At 45.0% G+C, this 20,406-nt stretch overlaps 1 protein-coding gene across 5 annotated transcripts in view; it reads left to right on the top strand.

The window, feature by feature from the left end:
* Positions 1 to 20,406, top strand: part of LOC139549504 (arf-GAP with Rho-GAP domain, ANK repeat and PH domain-containing protein 1-like) — a 103,062-nt gene that overhangs the window by 18,201 nt on the left and 64,455 nt on the right. For all 5 annotated transcript variants that reach the window (XM_071360075.1, XM_071360073.1, XM_071360074.1 and 2 more), the window contains 7 exons: positions 5,071 to 5,204; positions 13,652 to 13,737; positions 13,831 to 13,931; positions 14,091 to 14,249; positions 15,157 to 15,226; positions 15,387 to 15,507; positions 19,189 to 19,403. In XM_071360075.1, coding sequence (XP_071216176.1) covers positions 5,071 to 5,204; positions 13,652 to 13,737; positions 13,831 to 13,931; positions 14,091 to 14,249; positions 15,157 to 15,226; positions 15,387 to 15,507; positions 19,189 to 19,403 — 886 coding nt within the window. The remainder of the gene's footprint in view (positions 1 to 5,070; positions 5,205 to 13,651; positions 13,738 to 13,830; positions 13,932 to 14,090; positions 14,250 to 15,156; positions 15,227 to 15,386; positions 15,508 to 19,188; positions 19,404 to 20,406) is intronic.

Here is a 20,406-nt window from a genome sequence, read left to right as displayed (position 1 = left end):
AATTATTAGAAAATGGAAGAAGTTCAAGATGACGGTCAATCATCCTCGGTCTGGGGCTCCATGCAAGATCTCACCTCGTGGGGCATCAATGATCATGAGGAAGGTGAGGGATCAGCCCAGAACTACACGGCAGGACCTGGTCAATGACCTGAAGAGAGCTGGGACCACAGTCTCAAAGAAAACCATTAGTAACACACTATGCCGTCATGGATTAAAATACTGCAGCGCACGCAAGGTCCCCCTGCTCAAGCCAGGGCATGTCCAGGCCCGTCTGAAGTTTGCCAATGACCATCTGGATGATCCAGAGGAAGAATGGGAGAAGGTCATGTGGTCTGATGAGACAAAAATTGAGCTTTTTGGTCTAAACTCCACTCGACGTGTTTGGAGGAAGAAGAAGGATGAGTACAACCCCAAGAACACCATCCCAACCGTGGAGGTGGAAACATCATTCTTTGGGTGATGCTTTTCTGCAAAGGGGACAGGACCACTGCACCGTATTGAGGGGAGGATGGATGGGGCCATGTATCGCGAGATCTTGGCCTACGACCTCCTTCCCTCAGTAAGAGCATTGAAGATGGGTCGTACCTGGGTCTTCCAGCATGACAACGACCCGAAACACACAGCCAGGGAAACTAAGGAGTGGCTCCGTAAGAAGCATCTCAAGGTCCTGGAGTGGCCTAGCCAGTCTCCAGACCTGAACCCAATAGAAAATCTTTGGAGGGCGCTGAAAGTCCGTATTGCCCAGCGACAGCCCCGAAACCTGAAGGATCTGGAGAAGGTCTGTATGGAGGAGTGGGACAAAATCCCTGCTGCAGTGTGTGCAAACCTGGTCAAGAACTCCAGGAAACGTATGATCTCTGTAATTGCAAACAAAGGTTTCTGTACCAAATATTAAGTTCTGCTTTTCTGATGTATCAAATACTTATGTCATGCAATAAAATGCAAATTAATTACTTAAAAATCATACAATGTGATTTTCTGGATTTTTGTTTTAGATTCCGTGTCTCACAGTTGAAGTGTACCTATGATAAATATTACAGACCTCTACATGCTTTGTAAGTAGGAAAACCTGCAAAATCGGCAGTGTATCAAATACTTGTTCTCCCCACTGTATATAAACTCCCAGTAATTTAAAACAAATCAGTAAATCATCGATGTTCTGTGCCTTCTTCAGGATAATGTGAATCAAAACTAATTTCACACATATACTAAATAATATATGTAAAGATAAGAATAGTCTGATGTTTGACAATATTAGCCTATCACTTGTGAATGATGTATTATCCCTTGATGCCCAACTTGTGTGCAGTAAGGCAGCTTTGCGACTTTTTCAAATCCTAGACGCACACCTCATTTAGCCCAGCCCATAGGCCTATATGTTTCGATACAGTTTGTATCACAACTAAAGTGGCCAAATAACTTCTTAAAATGAAGCACATTAATCCGCTTTACAACAAGTGTAGAGCATAACTGACATACATAAGCAGCACGTGAGTTTCAAGTTGGGGGAAGATCATTTTCACCATAAAAATGTACCTTTATAATAAAAGCATTACATACATAATCACATTTGTGGTCACTTTTGAGAAGGCTGTTTTCCTGCTAATGGAACATTAGCGCTTATAGCCCTACTGCCGTGTGTGCATTGCTGCGCTAATAATGTTAAGAAATAGCCTAATAGTTTATCAACATTTTAAGCTCAATGTTCTCATCTGTTACGTCAGGCTCATTGCTGAAAACAGTTTTTTAAATTCTAGTGGTTGTATTAATTTGGGATCTATCGTATCCCACAACTGTCTCAGACTATGTTTGGAATATTTATTTCTCACATAGAATAGGTCAACTTCTGTACCATGGGGAATAGTAGATTGACATAGGCCAGTGCTTTTGCTATTCGTTAGGCCGAGATGAAGGAAAAAGGAAACCGCACACTGCTCTTGATAGTATCACCGATATTTAATAAGCTTACGTATCGGCCTCACGGCCTTCGTCAGAGCTTTTGTGATTTTTTATTCTAGGCCAACTCATCTTATTGGCTGACGAAAATTAAATGTGGACAGTTCTTCCAAAATCTTCAATATGCGCCTCAGTATTGGATAAGAGGGACACTTGCACTTGTAGCCTGCAAGAAAGACCCTATCAAGTGACTGAGAGCCATGTGCGTGAGAGGTGCTTCGGTAAGCAGCCGGGAGAAGGGAATTATAATTATTATATTCGGCCACTGGCCGCAAATGCCATGGACTTTTTTAGGGGGCATTACGGCCACACAAAGGGGATGCAGCCGGGTAATTCGAGGCATTATCAAGTGCTTGTCAAATTGTGAATGAGAGACTGATGGAAGTGTGTACAGCCTGATGAAGAGCTCATGCCTTTAATGTGACTTTTTTCATCATTACAACTGAAGTTACATCACAACTGAAGTTACATAAATAACTCTAAATAAAGCATATAGGAGGACCTGTTTCGTTAACCGCTCAACACAGAATAGCCGTATGTGCGCACTCCCTTAAATCGTTTGGAGAAAATATCATTTGTATTTTATTCATTCTATGTTCAATTGTATTCTTCATACTATGAAATAATATCAAATAATGTCATGGAATTCTAAGCAAATCTTGTCTGCTAAGTGAACTAGTGTAGCCCACAGCCATTTGGCATAGCCAGATCAGGACCTGCTAAATGAACTAGTGTAGCCCACAGCCATTTGGCATAGCCAGATCAGGACCTGCTAAATGAACTAGTGTAGCCCACAGCCATTTGGCATAGCCAGATCAGGACCTAACATAAGGACAACTCAGTATGCTGTTCTGTTCTTCTGAAATACATTTTATTCAAATCATGTTTATTTTGACCTGTTTATGTTAAACAACTCACTGCCTCTCTCACTCACACACACACACACTGAATGGCACACCCTCACATTATCACCCCTGTTAGCCAGTGGGTGGGGTGTGTGCTGTTAAAAACACACGGCCTGCACACAAGCGACAAGATGGACATTTCACTTGGGGAACCTTTAATTTGGACGGTTGTCGTAGTAGCTGTTGTCATGAGCATGAGGTGCTTTTGGGGCCATAGAAACACAATAGCACCCCACTGAGACTGAGGCTTCCAGAGCTGTTTGGCAGATACATTATCCTGTGAGCTGTTTGGCAGATACATTATTCTGTGAGTCTCTCACCAGGGACAGAGCATGGCAAGGCAGAGCCTAGTGTGCAAGACCAGGGCCCGTATCCACAAACCATCTCAGAGCATGATCTAGGATCTGTCATAATCTAGATCAACTATCCTACTCTGAGATGCATCGTGGATACTGGCTCAGAGCCTCGTGTGCCAGAGCAGGGACTCAGGGAGGGACACAGTGTACCAGTGATGTTCTTTATCTGTGTTGTTAGAGACTAGGAGTGCTCACCTGCAGCCCCCAGTACACACTCTGGGCCCTGGCAGCCTGCTGTAGGGCTCACCTGCAGCCCCCAGTACACACTCTGGGCCCTGGCAGCCTGCTGTAGGGCTCTACTGCAGCCCCCAGTACACACACTGGGCCCTGGCAGCCTGCTGTAGGGCTCTGCTGCAGCCCCCAGTACACACTCTGGGCCCTGGCAGCCTGCTGTATGGCTCTGCTGCAGCCCCCAGTACACACACTGGGCCCTGGCAGCCTGCTGTAGGGCTCTGCTGCAGCCCCCAGTACACACTCTGGGTCCTGCCAGCCTGCTGTAGGGCTCTGATGCAGCCCCCAGTACACACTCTGGGCCCTGCCAGCCTGCTGTAGGGCTCTGCTGCAGCCCCCAGTACACACTCTGGGCCCTGCCAGCCTGCTGTAGGGCTCTGCTGCAGCCCCCAGTACACTTCTCCCAAATATGGGAGAAGTCAATGCATATTTCTCAACAGTGAAATGTAATGATGTTCAGTATGGCATCTCAGAATCAATCCCTCTGTCTGTCTTGTCAGTGCTTGAGGAGAGCTAACCAGGGCTGAGACCAGGCACCTCACATGTTCTACTGCTTGAACTCCTGCAGCTCTTATAGAATATCAGCTTCAACGTATTGTGACGCTCCTGCACCTAAATATCAACAGTGCCGACACACATTTCAGTCCACGTCAAGCACTGCTTCTTGTTCTCTCTCTGTGTGACTGAGGGGAGGGGGGGGGGGGGGGGGGTAGCAGGAAGAGAAAAGGGGAACACTGTCAGTTACAACATTACACAACACTATCCGGGCCTGTGTATGGGTAGGTGTTGCTGAAAGTATTTAACCTCACAGTCTTCTATTAAGATTGGGGATACATTTGTAGACTTTTATTTATGTCACATTGTTCAGTGTGGTGGATTTATTTTTGTATGTGGTGGAGAGATGGATGGTGGTTCGCTACAGACTTCAGTCTGAGACATTGAAGTCGTTTGTGGTGACGTCGAACTGAGCGGTGTTGTACAGAACCAAAGTCATCATCTGTTTCTGGGACCAATCAGGTGGTATAGAATGCATTTACATTCTGGAAATCGGCGGGAGGGGGGGGAGGGTTGTACTCATATCCAGACTCATTGCGGAGAAGAAACGTCCGTGGGCATGGCATAGCGGTTGGCCCGGAGCAAGGAGTTTGGGTAACCAGGCAAGGGAGTGAATCATTTTGGGGAGTGTGAGGGGTGTCAAAAGGTCTGGGCTGCTATGGTAACCAGTTGCCCTTCCAAGCCTCAGTGAGAGGAACTGACCGTGTGTGTGTGTGTGTGTGTGTGTGTGTGTGTGTGTGTGTGTGTGTGTGTGTGTGTGTGTGTGTGTGTGTGTGTGTGTGTGTGTGTGCGCGTGCGCGTGCACGCGCGGGCGGGCGGGCGGGCGTGTGTTTATAATGTAGAGGTATGTGATGTTTAGAGGGATAGTATGTCTCTCACTGGCCTCCTAGAGGCAGGTTTGGACATGCTATGGAGAGAGGAGAGCACACATAGCACATAGCACACACATAGAGAGAGAGAGAGGAGATTGATAGACTCTCTCATGGCTGTTTTCAGTCTTCTACCAGCCCCTGGTGACAACGGTAACATTGGGCCTCTCTCCCTTCCTCTGTCGTTCCTCTCTCCAGCGATGCTCCAGTCGATGAGCCGCACACAGAGCGAACTCCACCCCCCCCGCCTCGGACCAGGGTACACAACACACCAGTCAACACGCAGCCTGCTCTGCCCATGAGAAGAGTCCCCCAGCCACCGCCTGAAATCAGTGAGCATACTAAACCCCTCCCATCCATCCATAACCACACCCCTAACTCCCGGACCTCACCTCTCCCTGATTTAACCCACCTCTTCACCCTTAACCTTTAACTCCTTCACCCCTAACCCTTAACCATGCAAAATACTAACTCCTCCCCCTCTCTTCTACATGTTTTTCTATTGCTTTGTTGTTAATAAAGTAGTCAGCTGATGTTGGGATGTCACTCTGTTTTAACTTTTGATGTCATTGATCATAACCTATTGCTGAAAAAACTTATGTGTTATGGATTTGCACCCTCTGCCTTATTATGTATTGAGAGTTACTTATTTAATAGAACACAGAGAGTTTTGTTAATGGAAGACTCTCTTATGCAAATTCTGTTGAGTACGGTGTACCGCAGGGCAGCCGGCTAGGGCCATTATTGTTTTGTGTTTTTACAAATGACCTTCCACTGACCTTGAATAAAGCCTGTGTGTCTATGCACGCTGATGACTCAGCATTATACACGTCAGCTGCAACAGTTAAATAAATAACTAACAACCTTAACATAGAGCTCCAGTCAGTTCTAGAATGAGTAACTAGCAACAGGTTTAACATAGAGCTCCAGTCAGTTCTAGAATGGGTAACTAGCAACATGTTTAACATAGAGCTCCAGTCAGTTCTAGAATGGGTAACTAGCAACAGGTTTAACATAGAGCTCCAGTCAGTTCTAGAATGAGTAACTAGCAACAGGTTTAACATAGAGCTCCAGTCAGTTCTAGAATGAGTAACTAGCAACAGGTTTAACATAGAGCTCCAGTCAGTTCTAGAATGAGTAACTAGCAACAGGTTTAACATAGAGCTCCAGTCAGTTCTAGAATGAGTAACTAGCAACAGGTTTATCATAGAGCTCCAGTCAGTTCTAGAATGGGTAACTAGCAACAGGTTTAACATAGAGCTCCAGTCAGTTCTAGAATGAGTAACTAGCAACAGGTTTAACATAGAGCTCCAGTCAGTTCTAGAATGAGTAACTAGCAACAGGTTTAACATAGAGCTCCAGTCAGTTCTAGAATGGGTAACTAGCAACAGGTTTAACATAAAGCTCCAGTCAGTTCTAGAATGAGTAACTAGCAACAGGTTTAACATAGAGCTCCAGTCAGTTCTAGAATGGGTAACTAGCAATAGGTTTAACATAGAGCTCCAGTCAGTTCTAGAATGGGTAACTAGCAACAGGTTTAACATAGAGCTCCAGTCAGTTCTAGAATGAGTAACTAGCAACAGGTTTAACATAGAGCTCCAGTCAGTTCTAGAATGAGTAACTAGCAACAGGTTTAACATAGAGCTCCAGTCAGTTCTAGAATGAGTAACTAGCAACAGGTTTATCATAGAGCTCCAGTCAGTTCTAGAATGGGTAACTAGCAACAGGTTTAACATAGAGCTCCAGTCAGTTCTAGAATGAGTAACTAGCAACAGGTTTAACATAGAGCTCCAGTCAGTTCTAGAATGAGTAACTAGCAACAGGTTTAACATAGAGCTCCAGTCAGTTCTAGAATGGGTAACTAGCAACAGGTTTAACATAGAGCTCCAGTCAGTTCTAGAATGAGTAACTAGCAACAGGTTTAACATAGAGCTCCAGTCAGTTCTAGAATGGGTAACTAGCAACAGGTTTATCATAGAGCTCCAGTCAGTTCTAGAATGGGTAACTAGCAACAGGTTTAACATAGAGCTCCAGTCAGTTCTAGAATGAGTAACTAGCAACAGGTTTAACATAGAGCTCCAGTCAGTTCTAGAATGGGTAACTAGCAATAGGTTTAACATAGAGCTCCAGTCAGTTCTAGAATGAGTAACTAGCAATAGGTTTATCATAGAGCTCCAGTCAGTTCTAGAATGGGTAACTAGCAACAGGTTTAACATAGAGCTCCAGTCAGTTTTAGAATGAGTAACTAGCAACAGGTTTAACATAGAGCTCCAGTCAGTTCTAGAATGGGTAACTAGCAATAGGTTTAACATAGAGCTCCAGTCAGTTCTAGAATGAGTAACTAGCAATAGGTTTATCATAGAGCTCCAGTCAGTTCTAGAATGGGTAACTAGCAACAGGTTTAACATAGAGCTCCAGTCAGTTTTAGAATGAGTAACTAGCAATAGGTTTAACATAGAGCTCCAGTCAGTTCTAGAATGGGTAACTAGCAACAGGTTTAACATAGAGCTCCAGTCAGTTCTAGAATGGGTAGCTAACAATAGGTTTAACATAGAGCTCCAGTCAGTTCTAGAATGGGTAACTAGCAACAGGTTTAACATAGAGCTCCAGTCATTTCTAGAATGGGTAACTAGCAACAGGTTTAACATAGAGCTCCAGTCAGTTCTAGAATGGGTAACTAGCAATAGGTTTAACATAGAGCTCCAGTCAGTTCTAGAATGGGTAACTAGCAACAGGTTTAACATAGAGCTCCAGTCAGTTCTAGAATGAGTAACTAGCAACAGGTTTAACATAGAGCTCCAGTCAGTTCTAGAATGAGTAACTAGCAACAGGTTTAACATAGAGCTCCAGTCAGTTCTAGAATGAGTAACTAGCAACAGGTTTATCATAGAGCTCCAGTCAGTTCTAGAATGGGTAACTAGCAACAGGTTTAACATAGAGCTCCAGTCAGTTCTAGAATGAGTAACTAGCAACAGGTTTAACATAGAGCTCCAGTCAGTTCTAGAATGAGTAAGTAGCAACAGGTTTAACATAGAGCTCCAGTCAGTTCTAGAATGGGTAACTAGCAACAGGTTTAACATAGAGCTCCAGTCAGTTCTAGAATGAGTAACTAGCAACAGGTTTAACATAGAGCTCCAGTCAGTTCTAGAATGGGTAACTAGCAACAGGTTTATCATAGAGCTCCAGTCAGTTCTAGAATGGGTAACTAGCAACAGGTTTAACATAGAGCTCCAGTCAGTTCTAGAATGAGTAACTAGCAACAGGTTTAACATAGAGCTCCAGTCAGTTCTAGAATGGGTAACTAGCAATAGGTTTAACATAGAGCTCCAGTCAGTTCTAGAATGAGTAACTAGCAATAGGTTTATCATAGAGCTCCAGTCAGTTCTAGAATGGGTAACTAGCAACAGGTTTAACATAGAGCTCCAGTCAGTTTTAGAATGAGTAACTAGCAATAGGTTTAACATAGAGCTCCAGTCAGTTCTAGAATGGGTAACTAGCAACAGGTTTAACATAGAGCTCCAGTCAGTTCTAGAATGGGTAGCTAACAATAGGTTTAACATAGAGCTCCAGTCAGTTCTAGAATGGGTAACTAGCAACAGGTTTAACATAGAGCTCCAGTCATTTCTAGAATGGGTAACTAGCAACAGGTTTAACATAGAGCTCCAGTCAGTTCTAGAATGGGTAACTAGCAATAGGTTTAACATAGAGCTCCAGTCAGTTCTAGAATGGGTAACTAGCAACAGGTTTAACATAGAGTTCCAGTCAGTTCTAGAATGAGTAACTAGCAACAGGTTTAACATATAGCTCCAGTCAGTTCTAGAATGGGTAACTAGCAACAGGTTTATCATAGAGCTCCAGTCAGTTCTAGAATGGGTAACTAGCAACAGGTTTAACATAGAGCTCCAGTCAGTTCTAGAATGGGTAACTAGCAACAGGTTTAACATAGAGCTCCAGTCAGTTCTAGAATGGGTAACTAGCAACAGGTTTATCATAGAGCTCCAGTCAGTTCTAGAATGGGTAACTAGCAACAGGTTTATCATAGAGCTCCAGTCAGTTCTAGAATGGGTAACTAGCAACAGGTTTAACATAGAGCTCCAGTCAGTTCTAGAATGGGTAACTAGCAACAGGTTTAACATAGAGCTCCAGTCAGTTCTAGAATGGGTAACCAGCAACAGGTTTAACATATAGCTCCAGTCAGTTCTAGAATGGGTAACTAGCAATAGGTTTATCATAGAGCTCCAGTCAGTTCTAGAATGAGTAACTAGCAACAGGTTTAACATATAGCTCCAGTCAGTTCTAGAATGGGTAACTAGCAACAGGTTTAACATAGAGCTCCAGTCAGTTCTAGAATGGGTAACTAGCAACAGGTTTAACATAGAGCTCCAGTCAGTTCTAGAATGAGTAACTAGCAACAGGTTTATCATAGAGCTCCAGTCAGTTCTAGAATGGGTAACTAGCAACAGGTTTAACATAGAGCTCCAGTCAGTTCTAGAATGGGTAACTAGCAACAGGTTTAACATAGAGCTCCAGTCAGTTCTAGAATGAGTAACTAGCAATAGGTTTAACATAGAGCTCCAGTCAGTTCTAGAATGGGTAACTAGCAACAGGTTTAACATAGAGCTCCAGTCAGTTCTAGAATGGGTAACTAGCAACAGGTTTAACATAGAGCTCCAGTCAGTTCTAGAATGGGTAACTAGCAACAGGTTTAACATAGAGCTCCAGTCAGTTCTAGAATGGGTAACTAACAATAGGCTGGTGTTAAATATCTCAATCTAAAAACATAATTGTTTGTGACAAGTCACTCGCTAAACTTTGTTTAGATCTATTAGTTAATATTAATAATGTGGCTATTGAGCAAGTTGAGGAAACTACATTTCTGGGTGTAACACTAGATAGCAAGCTTTCATGGTCAAACGATATAGACTCAATGGTTGCTAAAATGGGAAGAGGTCTGTCCACGATAGGGCGTTTCTCTGCCTTCTTGACACCTTAATCGACCAGACAGGTCCTACAGGTTCTAGTTTGGTCACATCTGGACTACTCTGCCCAGCTGTGAGGTCACGTCCGGCAAAGAAGGACATGGGTAAGTTGCCGTTGGTCCAGAACAAAGCAACACGTATCGCACTTAGATGTACACGGAAGGAAAGTGTCAGTCAGTCTCCCCTGGCTCAAAGTGGAGGAGAGATTGAGTGCATCACTATTGGTCTTTGTGCGAGGAGTTGATGTGTTGAAGGTACCGAGCTGTCTGTTCAATCAGTTTGACACTCAGTCAGTACAACACAAGACATGCAACCAGAGGTCTCTTCACAGTCCCCAGGTCCAGAACAGAGGCTGGGAAATGCACAGAATTAAATAGAGCCATGACTACATGGAGCTCTCTGCCACCCAGGGAACTCAAGCTAGCATTAAAACCAGTTTAAAAACAGATAAAAGAACACCTTACGGCACAAAATCAAACCAAGTCTAATTGTATTTGTCACATGCACCAAATACAACAGGTGTAGACCTTACCGTGAAATGATTACTTACAAGCCCTTAACCAACAGGTGTAGACCTTACCGTGAAATGATTACTTACAAGCCCTTAACCAACAGGTGTAGACCTTACCGTGAAATGATTACTTACAAGCCCTTAACCAACAGGTGTAGACCTTACCGTGAAATGATTACTTACAAGCCCTTAACCAACAGGTGTAGACCTTACCGTGAAATGATTACTTACAAGCCCTTAACCAACAGGTGTAGACCTTACCGTGAAATGATTACTTACAAGCCCTTAACCAACAGGTGTAGACCTTACCGTGAAATGATTACTTACAAGCCCTTAACCAACAGGTGTAGACCTTACCGTGAAATGATTACTTACAAGCCCTTAACCAACAGGTGTAGACCTTACCGTGAAATGATTACTTACAAGCCCTTAACCAACAGGTGTAGACCTTACCGTGAAATGATTACTTACAAGCCCTTAACCAACAGGTGTAGACCTTACCGTGAAATGATTACTTACAAGCCCTTAACCAACAGGTGTAGACCTTACCGTGAAATGATTACTTACAAGCCCTTAACCAACAGGTGTAGACCTTACCGTGAAATGATTACTTACAAGCCCTTAACCAACAGGTGTAGACCTTACCGTGAAATGAGTACTTACAAGCCCTTAACCAACAGGTGTAGACCTTACCGTGAAATGATTACTTACAAGCCCTTAACCAACAGGTGTAGACCTTACCGTGAAATGAGTACTTACAAGCCCTTAACCAACAGGTGTAGACCTTACCGTGAAATGAGTACTTACAAGCCCTTAACCAACAGGTGTAGACCTTACCGTGAAATGATTACTTACAAGCCCTTAACCAACAGGTGTAGACCTTACCGTGAAATGATTACTTACAAGCCCTTAACCAACAGGTGTAGACCTTACCGTGAAATGATTACTTACAAGCCCTTAACCAACAGGTGTAGACCTTACCGTGAAATGATTACTTACAAGCCCTTAACCAACAGGTGTAGACCTTACCGTGAAATGATTACTTACAAGCCCTTAACCAACAGGTGTAGACCTTACCGTGACATGATTACTTACAAGCCCTTAACCAACAGGTGTAGACCTTACCGTGAAATGATTACTTACAAGCCCTTAACCAACAGGTGTAGACCTTACCGTGAAATGATTACTTACAAGCCCTTAACCAACAGGTGTAGACCTTACCGTGAAATGATTACTTACAAGCCCTTAACCAACAGGTGTAGACCTTACCGTGAAATGATTACTTACAAGCCCTTAACCAACAGGTGTAGACCTTACCGTGAAATGATTACTTACAAGCCCTTAACCAACAGGTGTAGACCTTACCGTGACATGATTACTTACAAGCCCTTAACCAACAGGTGTAGACCTTACCGTGAAATGATTACTTACAAGCCCTTAACCAACAGGTGTAGACCTTACCGTGAAATGATTACTTACAAGCCCTTAACCAACAGGTGTAGACCTTACCGTGAAATGATTACTTACAAGCCCTTAACCAACAGGTGTAGACCTTACCGTGAAATGATTACTTACAAGCCCTTAACCAACAATGCAGTTAAAAAAAAAAAGATTTAAGAAAAGATTTACTGAATAAAAAATCTATCAAAAAGTAACACAAGAAATGTACATAACAGTAATGAGGTTATAAACAGGGGGTACGGGTAACTGAGTCAATGTGCGGGGGTACAGGTTAGTCGAGGTAATTTGTAAAGTGACTATGCATAGATAATAAACAGCGAGTAGCAGCAGTGTAAAAACAATGGGGGGGTCAATGTAAGTAGTCCGGGAGGCCATTTGATTAATTGTTCAGCAGCAGTCTTATGGCTTGGGGGAAGAATCTGTTAAGGAGCCTTTTGGTCCTAGACTTGGCGCTCCGGTACCGCCTTGCCGTGCGGTAGCAGTGGGAACAGTCTATGACTTCGGTGACTGGACTGTGAAGAGACGCAGCCATTTTATATATCTTAGTATTGTAATTTGCACTGTTTTATATATTAGACCTAGATATGGTGTGTCTATGGTGATATGTAGACTATGTGTGACGGTTTAAATGTATTTCAGTCCTTGACTAATACTATTCTGTACTATGTATTATGTCATGTTTCATGTGGACCCCAGGAAGAGTACGGCTAATGGGGATCCTAATAAATACCAAATACCAAAAACTTCAATTTGACCTATCTAATATAAAAAAATAACTAGGTAAAGTTATGCTGACATGTGGAAGTAGTTTCTGACTTTGTCTACTAGGAATTAGAGCAATAGACTGATATAGCTGTGGTCTTGTTGTCAGACAGCACATACTGTAGAATCTATTTCTTCAAATGGACGCTTTAAACCACGAAGGCTGCTAAACCTGTCCTCTACTGTACTGTATTAAACCTGTCCTCTACTGTACGGTATTAAACCTGTCCTCTACTGTACTGTATTAAACCTGTCCTCTACTGTACTGTATTAAACCTGTCCTCTACTGTACTGTATTAAACCTGTCCTCTACTGTACTGTATTTTACCTGTCCTCTACTGTACGGTATTAAACCTGTCCTCTACTGTACTGTATTAAACCTGTCCTCTACTGTACTGTATTAAACCTGTCCTCTACTGTACTGTATTAAACCTGTCCTCTACTGTACTGTATGACACCTGTCCTCTACTGTACTGTATTAAACCTGTCCTCTACTGTACTGTGTTAAACCTGTCCTCTACTGTACGGTATTAAACCTGTCCTCTACTGTACTGTATTACACCTGTCCTCTACTGTACTGTATTAAACATGTCCTCTACTGTACTGTATTAAACCTGTCCTCTACTGTACTGTATTAAACCTGTCCTCTACTGTACTGTATTAAACCTGTCCTCTACTGTACTGTATTACACCTGTCCTCTACTGTACGGTATTAACCCTGTCCTCTACTGTACTGTATTAAACCTGTCCTCTACTGTACTGTATTACACCTGTCCTCTACTGTACTGTATTAAACCTGTCCTCTACTGTACTGTGTTAAACCTGTCCTCTACTGTACTGTATTAGGGGCTGTGGCTATAGCTCGGAAGTTACCTCTTTTTTTTAAATGTCTCTCTCTCTCCCTCTCAGGGTCAGATTTTGAATTGTTTTTTAAACATGTCTCTCTCTCTCTCCCTCTCAGGGTCAGATTTTGAATTGTTTTTAAAAAAATGTCTCTCTCTCTCTCCCTCTCAGGGTCAGATTTTGAATTGTTTAAAAAAAATGTCTCTCTCTCTCTCCCTCTCAGGGTCAGATTTTGGTGACAGTTCAGATGACTCTGAGGATCCAGACCAAGTTTACCCCAAACCCCAGTCTGTGAACATGGCAGACAGGGTAAGATAGTGTGTGTGTACTCTGAGTATGTGTCTAGACTCCTGTAATGTTATTGTGTTGCTATGTGTCAGCGACGGCTGTGTTGTCCAATAGGATATGTTCCTGCCGGTGCCGGGGTGGGGGAAGGGGCGGTACAGCTCTCTCTGCAGCGACGATGAACTATTGGACGATGACAACGAGCCAATCAGCAACCGGTTAGTCTCCCCTGACCCCTGATCTCTGGTGACATCATTGTTCCTGTAGAGAGAGGGAATAACACTAACTCTCTCTCTCTTTCATTCTCCTCTCTCTTTTTTTATTTTCTTTCTTTCTTTCATTATCTCTCTCACTTTCACTCTCTTTCTTTCTCTCAGTCGGAGCTCATGGCAGGACTATGGTCTGAGTACGCTACAGGAGAGTGTCTACCTGCCGGTGACAGGCAGGGTCCTAGCCCAGCCCCCTAGAGATGGCCCCTCCCCTGAACCCTGCCCTGTTCTAAAGATGGGCTGGCTGGATAAGAACCCACCGCAGGGGTACGTCTCACACACACACACACACACACACACACACACACACACACACACACACACACACACACACACACACACACACACACACACACACACACACACACACACACACACACACACACACACACACACACACACACACACACACACACACACACACACACACACACACACACACACACACACACACACACACACACACACACACACACACACACACACACACACACACACACACACACACACACACACACACACACACACACACACACACACACACACACACACACACACACACACACACACACACACACACACACACACACACACACACACACACACACACACACACACACACACACACACACACACACACACACACACACACACACACACACACACACACACACACACACACACACACACACACACACACACACACACACACACACACACACACACACACACACACACACACACACACACACACACACACACACACACACACACACACACACACACACACACACACACACACACACACACACACACACACACACACACACACACACACACACACACACACACACACACACACACACACACACACACACACACACACACACACACACACACACACACACACACACACACACACACACACACACACACACACACACACACACACACACACACACACACACACACACACACACACACACACACACACACACACACACACACACACACACACACACACACACACACACACACACACACACACACACACACACACACACACACACACACACACACACACACACACACACACACACACACACACACACACACACACACACACACACACACACAGTATACGACCTCCCTAACTGTGTGTATGTGTGTGCAGGTCTCTGTACTACCAGAGGAGATGGGTGAAGCTGGATGTTGACTACCTGAGATACTTTGACAACGACAAGGTGCGGTAGCCATCAGCTGTCTACACAGTCCTGTTAGTCTATACCTTAACTAGGTCATGATGTCCCCCATTAGTATTTCTCAGAGATGTGGTTTCTCTATTGATTGTCTGTGTTGTGTGTGTGACAGCGGTCGTATGAGTCATGGTGTGTTGTGTTGCAGGAGGTATACTCTAAGAGGATCATACCAACGGCTGCCATTACGGGGGTGACCAACGTGGGGGAGCAGAAGTTTGAGGTGGTCACAATCAACCGGACCTTTCTCTTCAGAGCCGAGAGCGACTGTGAGTGTGTGTGTGTGTGTGTGTGTGTGTACACATCCTTTGTTGTTCTTCTCTGGTTGTCAGCCCAGAAACCTTGACCCCAAGTAAACACAGCAACATGTTTTGAGTCATGGTTTAATACACAGGGACTTGGTCCCTCACTCTTCTCTTCTTATACTAGCCAGATAATAGGAAGTATTATACTGTGTGTAAGTCTAACTGGTGTTGAGAACAATGCGGCAGAGGCGGGTGGCAGCCCTGGTCTTAGGAGGAAAACTCACCCTAGTTATGATCAATTACGAAAATATTGGAATGTATCAAATTGTTGCTTAGTGAAACTCACCAAATCATATCAACCCTTATAATAATTAAAGCAATGGTCAACTAGAGGATCATTTCAGCACCGTTTTGATTGAGACACGCGTGGGGGGACTCGTCTTCATAAATCAATCAAGGTCTGAATCGGATATTTGACAACATGTAGGTTGGGGAAATGTTAGCTAAGTTGAGGTGAGTGCTAACGATCCTAGTTATTGTAGTTAGCTCATATATTAGCTGATCAGAACACTTTCCTAGCATGCCAGGTACAGTAGGTTAACACGTGGATCATGCTCTTCACTCACAGCCTGTGACTGTGTCTGATCATCAATCAATGGGATTTGGTTTCACTGAATCTCCGTCTGTAAATTTGGTTAATTGATCTCTGGCTGGGCAAATAAGTGGTGGTATAGCTCATCTATCACTGATCTGAAACATTTAGCATGCTATAACGTAGCCAAAATCAAGTGTTAATCTATCACTGATCTGAAACATTTAGCATGCTATAACGTAGCCTAAATCAAGTGTTCATCTATCACTGATCTGAAACATTTAGCATGCTATAACGTAGCCAAAATCAAGTGTTCATCTATCACTGATCTGAAACATTTAGCATGCTATAACGTAGCCTAAATCAAGTGTTCATCTATCACTGATCTGAAACATTTAGCATGCTATAACATAGCCTAAATCAAGTGTTAATCTATCACTGATCTGAAACATTTAGCATGCTATAACGTAGCCTAAATCAAGTGTTAATCTATCACTGATCTGAAACATTTAGCATGCTATAACGTAGCCTAAATCAAGTGTTAATCTATCACTGATCTGAAACATTTAGCATGCTATAACGTAGCCTAAATCAAGTGTGTATTTTTCATGTAGTAAGTAGCCTTATATAATCTATCCACCATGGAGCTGTGACAGAGCTTCCTGTTTTATCTGTCTTAACCTAACTTCAATTTAATCAATCAATCAGTGATTCATGTAGGCTAATTACACAGCATATGAGTCATTCATGCATTTGAAATACAATCAAGTGTTTTATTTTGAAATGAAATAACAAAGGGAACCTTGAATAAATAAACTAGAAATAAACTAGATTTTCTGTCCAACAGCCATTTGAATAATCTGTTAAAAGCCCTGTGTTTTAGGAAAGCCCTGCACTGCTTCTTGACACACTGCTCGCTTAACCCGGAAGCCAGCCGCACCAATGTGTCGGAGGAAACACTGTACAACTGCCGACCGTGTCAGCTTGCATGTGCCCGGCCCGCCACAGGAGTCGCTAGAGCGCGATGGGACAAGGACATACCGGCCAGCCAAACCCTCCCCTAACCCGGACGACACTGGGCCAATTGTGCGCCTGGGTCTCCCGGTCACGGCCGGCTGCGACACAGCCTGGGATCGAACCCGGGTCTGTAGTGATGCCTCAAGCACTGCGATGCAGTGCCTTAGACCGCTGTGCAACTCGGGAGGCCACTCCAACCTATTCTTATCGCAATTTGAAACATTTCAATACTTTCATCATGGCAACAAATGTCTCTGGCCCAGCCAATTTTTTAATCCTGGCACCGCTAGTGTCTGCAGCAGCTGCTGCTGAGAGAGAGCCTTAGTAGGCTAAAAGGTGCGCCGACACTCACAGTTGATTTGTATTCTTAACACAACATGGCCGACACCCACCCGGCCCGAATCAACCCCTCAACAATGACAATGAGAACTGTAGAAACAGCAACTCATCTGCCCATCATGCAGACATCAACATCAAGCTGTTCATATCACACTGCTGCGTGCTAAATCACACTGCTGCGTGCTAAATCACACTGCTGCGTGCTAAATCACACTGCTGCGTGCTAAATCACACTGCTGCGTGCTAAATCACACTGCTGCGTGCTAAATCACACTGCTGCGTGCTAAATCACACTGCTGCGTGCTAAGTCACACTGCTGCGTGCTAAGTCACACTGCTGCGTGCTAAGTCACACTGCTGCGTGCTAAGTCACACTGCTGCGTGCTAAATCACACTGCTGCGTGCTAAGTCACACTGCTGCGTGTTAAGTCACACTGCTGCGTGCTAAGTCACACTGCTGCGTGCTAAGTCACACTGCTGCGTGCTAAATCACACTGCTGCGTGCTAAATCACACTGCTGCGTGCTAAGTCACACTGCTGCGTGCTAAATCACACTGCTGCGTGCTAAGTCACACTGCTGCGTGCTAAGTCACACTGCTGCGTGTTAAGTCACACTGCTGCGTGCTAAGTCACACTGCTGCGTGCTAAGTCACACTGCTGCGTGCTAAGTCACACTGCTGCGTGCTAAGTCACACTGTTGCTTGCTAAATCACACTGCTGCGTGCTAAATCACACTTCTACGTGCTAAATCACACTGCTGCGTGCTAAATCACACTGCTGCGTGCTAAATCACACTGCTGCGTGCTAAGTCACACTGCTGCGTGCTAAGTCACACTGCTGCGTGCTAAGTCACACTGCTGCGTGCTAAGTCACACTGCTGCGTGTTAAGTCACACTGCTGCGTGCTAAGTCACACTGCTGCGTGCTAAGTCACACTGCTGCGTGCTAAATCACACTGCTGCGTGCTAAATCACACTGCTGCGTGCTAAATCACACTGCTGCGTGCTAAGTCACACTGCTGCGTGCTAAGTCACACTGCTGCGTGCTAAGTCACACTGCTGCGTGCTAAGTCACACTGCTGCGTGCTAAGTCACACTGCTGCGTGCTAAGTCACACTGCTGCGTGCTAAGTCACACTGCTGCGTGCTAAGTCACACTGCTGCGTGCTAAGTCACACTGCTGCGTGCTAAGTCACACTGCTGCGTGCTAAATCACACTGCTGCGTGCTAAATCACACTGCTGCGTGCTAAGTCACACTGCTGCGTGCTAAATCACACTGCTGCATGCTAAATCACACTTCTACGTGCTAAATCACACTGCTGAATGCTAAATCACACTGCTGCGTGCTAAATCACACTGCTGCGTGCTAAATCACACTGCTGCGTGCTAAGTCACACTGCTGCGTGCTAAGTCACACTGCTGCGTGCTAAATCACACTTCTACGTGCTAAATCACACTGCTGCGTGCTAAATCACACTGCTGCGTGCTAAATCACACTGCTGCGTGCTAAGTCACACTGCTGCGTGCTAAGTCACACTGCTGCGTGCTAAGTCACACTGCTGCGTGCTAAGTCACACTGCTGCGTGCTAAATCACACTTCTACGTGCTAAATCACACTGCTACGTGCTAAATCACTCTTCCTCTGTGTGTGTGTGTGTGTGTGTGTGTGTGTGTGTGTGTGTGTGTGTGTGTGTGTGTGTGTGTGTGTGTGTGTGTGTGTGTGTGTGTGTGTGTGTGTGTGTGTGTGTGTGTGTGTGTAGTTGAGAGGAATGAGTGGGTGTCAGTTCTGCAGAACTTCACTAGGGGGCGCCAGGAGGGCAGCAGGGAGATTCCTTCATCGATCCCACCCTCCTCACTGACCCCTGGTTCACCCCTGACCCCTGAACAGCAGGGCTACCTGGAGCTGAGGGGCCTGCGCTCCAAACTCTACACGGTCGTCTACGGAGACAAGGTCTTCCTCTACAAGAACATGGAGGTGAGGCTGTGGGGGTGTGGTGGGTCCTAGGGGTGTTTGGTCCTAGGGCTGTTTGGTCCTAGGGCTGTTTGCTCCTGTTTGGTCCTAGGGCTGTTTGGTCCTGTTTGTTCCTAGGGGTGTTTGGTCCTAGGGCTGTTTGGTCCTGTTTGGTCCTGTTTGGTCCTAGGGGTGTTTGGTCCTGTTTGGTCCTAGGGCTGTTTGGTCCTAGGGCTGTTTAGGGGTGTTTGGTCCTAGGGATGTTTGGTCCTAGGGGTGTTTGGTCCTAGGGGTGTTTGGTCCTAGGGATGTTTGGTCCTGTTTGGTCCTAGGGATGTTTGGTCCTAGGGCTGTTTGGTCCTAGGGGTGTTTGGTCCTAGGGGTGTTTGGTCCTAGGGGTGTTTGGTCCTAGGGGTGTTTGGTCCTAGGGGTGTTTGGTCCTAGGGAAGTTTGGTCCTAGGGAAGTTTGGTCCTAGGGATGTTTGGCCCTAGGGAAGTTTGGTCCTAGGGATGTTTGGTCCTAGGGATGTTTGGCCCTAGGGATGTTTGGTCCTAGGGGTGTTTGGTCCTAGGGGTGTTTAGGGATGTTTGGTTCTAGGGATGTTTGGTCCTAGGGATGTTTGGTCCTGTTTGGTCCTAGGGGTGTTTGGTCCTGTTTGGTCCTAGGGCTGTTTGGTCCTAGGGCTGTTTAGGGGTGTTTGGTCCTAGGGATGTTTGGTCCTAGGGGTGTTTGGTCCTAGGGGTGTTTGGTCCTAGGGATGTTTGGTCCTGTTTGGTCCTAGGGATGTTTGGTCCTAGGGCTGTTTGGTCCTAGGGGTGTTTGGTCCTAGGGGTGTTTGGTCCTAGGGGTGTTTGGTCCTAGGGGTGTTTGGTCCTAGGGAAGTTTGGTCCTAGGGAAGTTTGGTCCTAGGGATGTTTGGCCCTAGGGGTGTTTGGTCCTAGGGGTGTTTGGTCCTAGGGAAGTTTGGTCCTAGGGAAGTTTGGCCCTAGGGAAGTTTGGTCCTAGGGATGTTTGGTCCTAGGGATG

The sequence above is a fragment of the Salvelinus alpinus genome, chromosome 22, assembly GCF_045679555.1.
Source record: "Salvelinus alpinus chromosome 22, SLU_Salpinus.1, whole genome shotgun sequence".
Classification (NCBI taxonomy): Eukaryota; Metazoa; Chordata; class Actinopteri; order Salmoniformes; family Salmonidae; genus Salvelinus; species Salvelinus alpinus.
The sequence above is the reverse complement of the archived record's forward strand: the minus strand, read 5'-3'. Positions and strand labels throughout refer to the sequence as shown.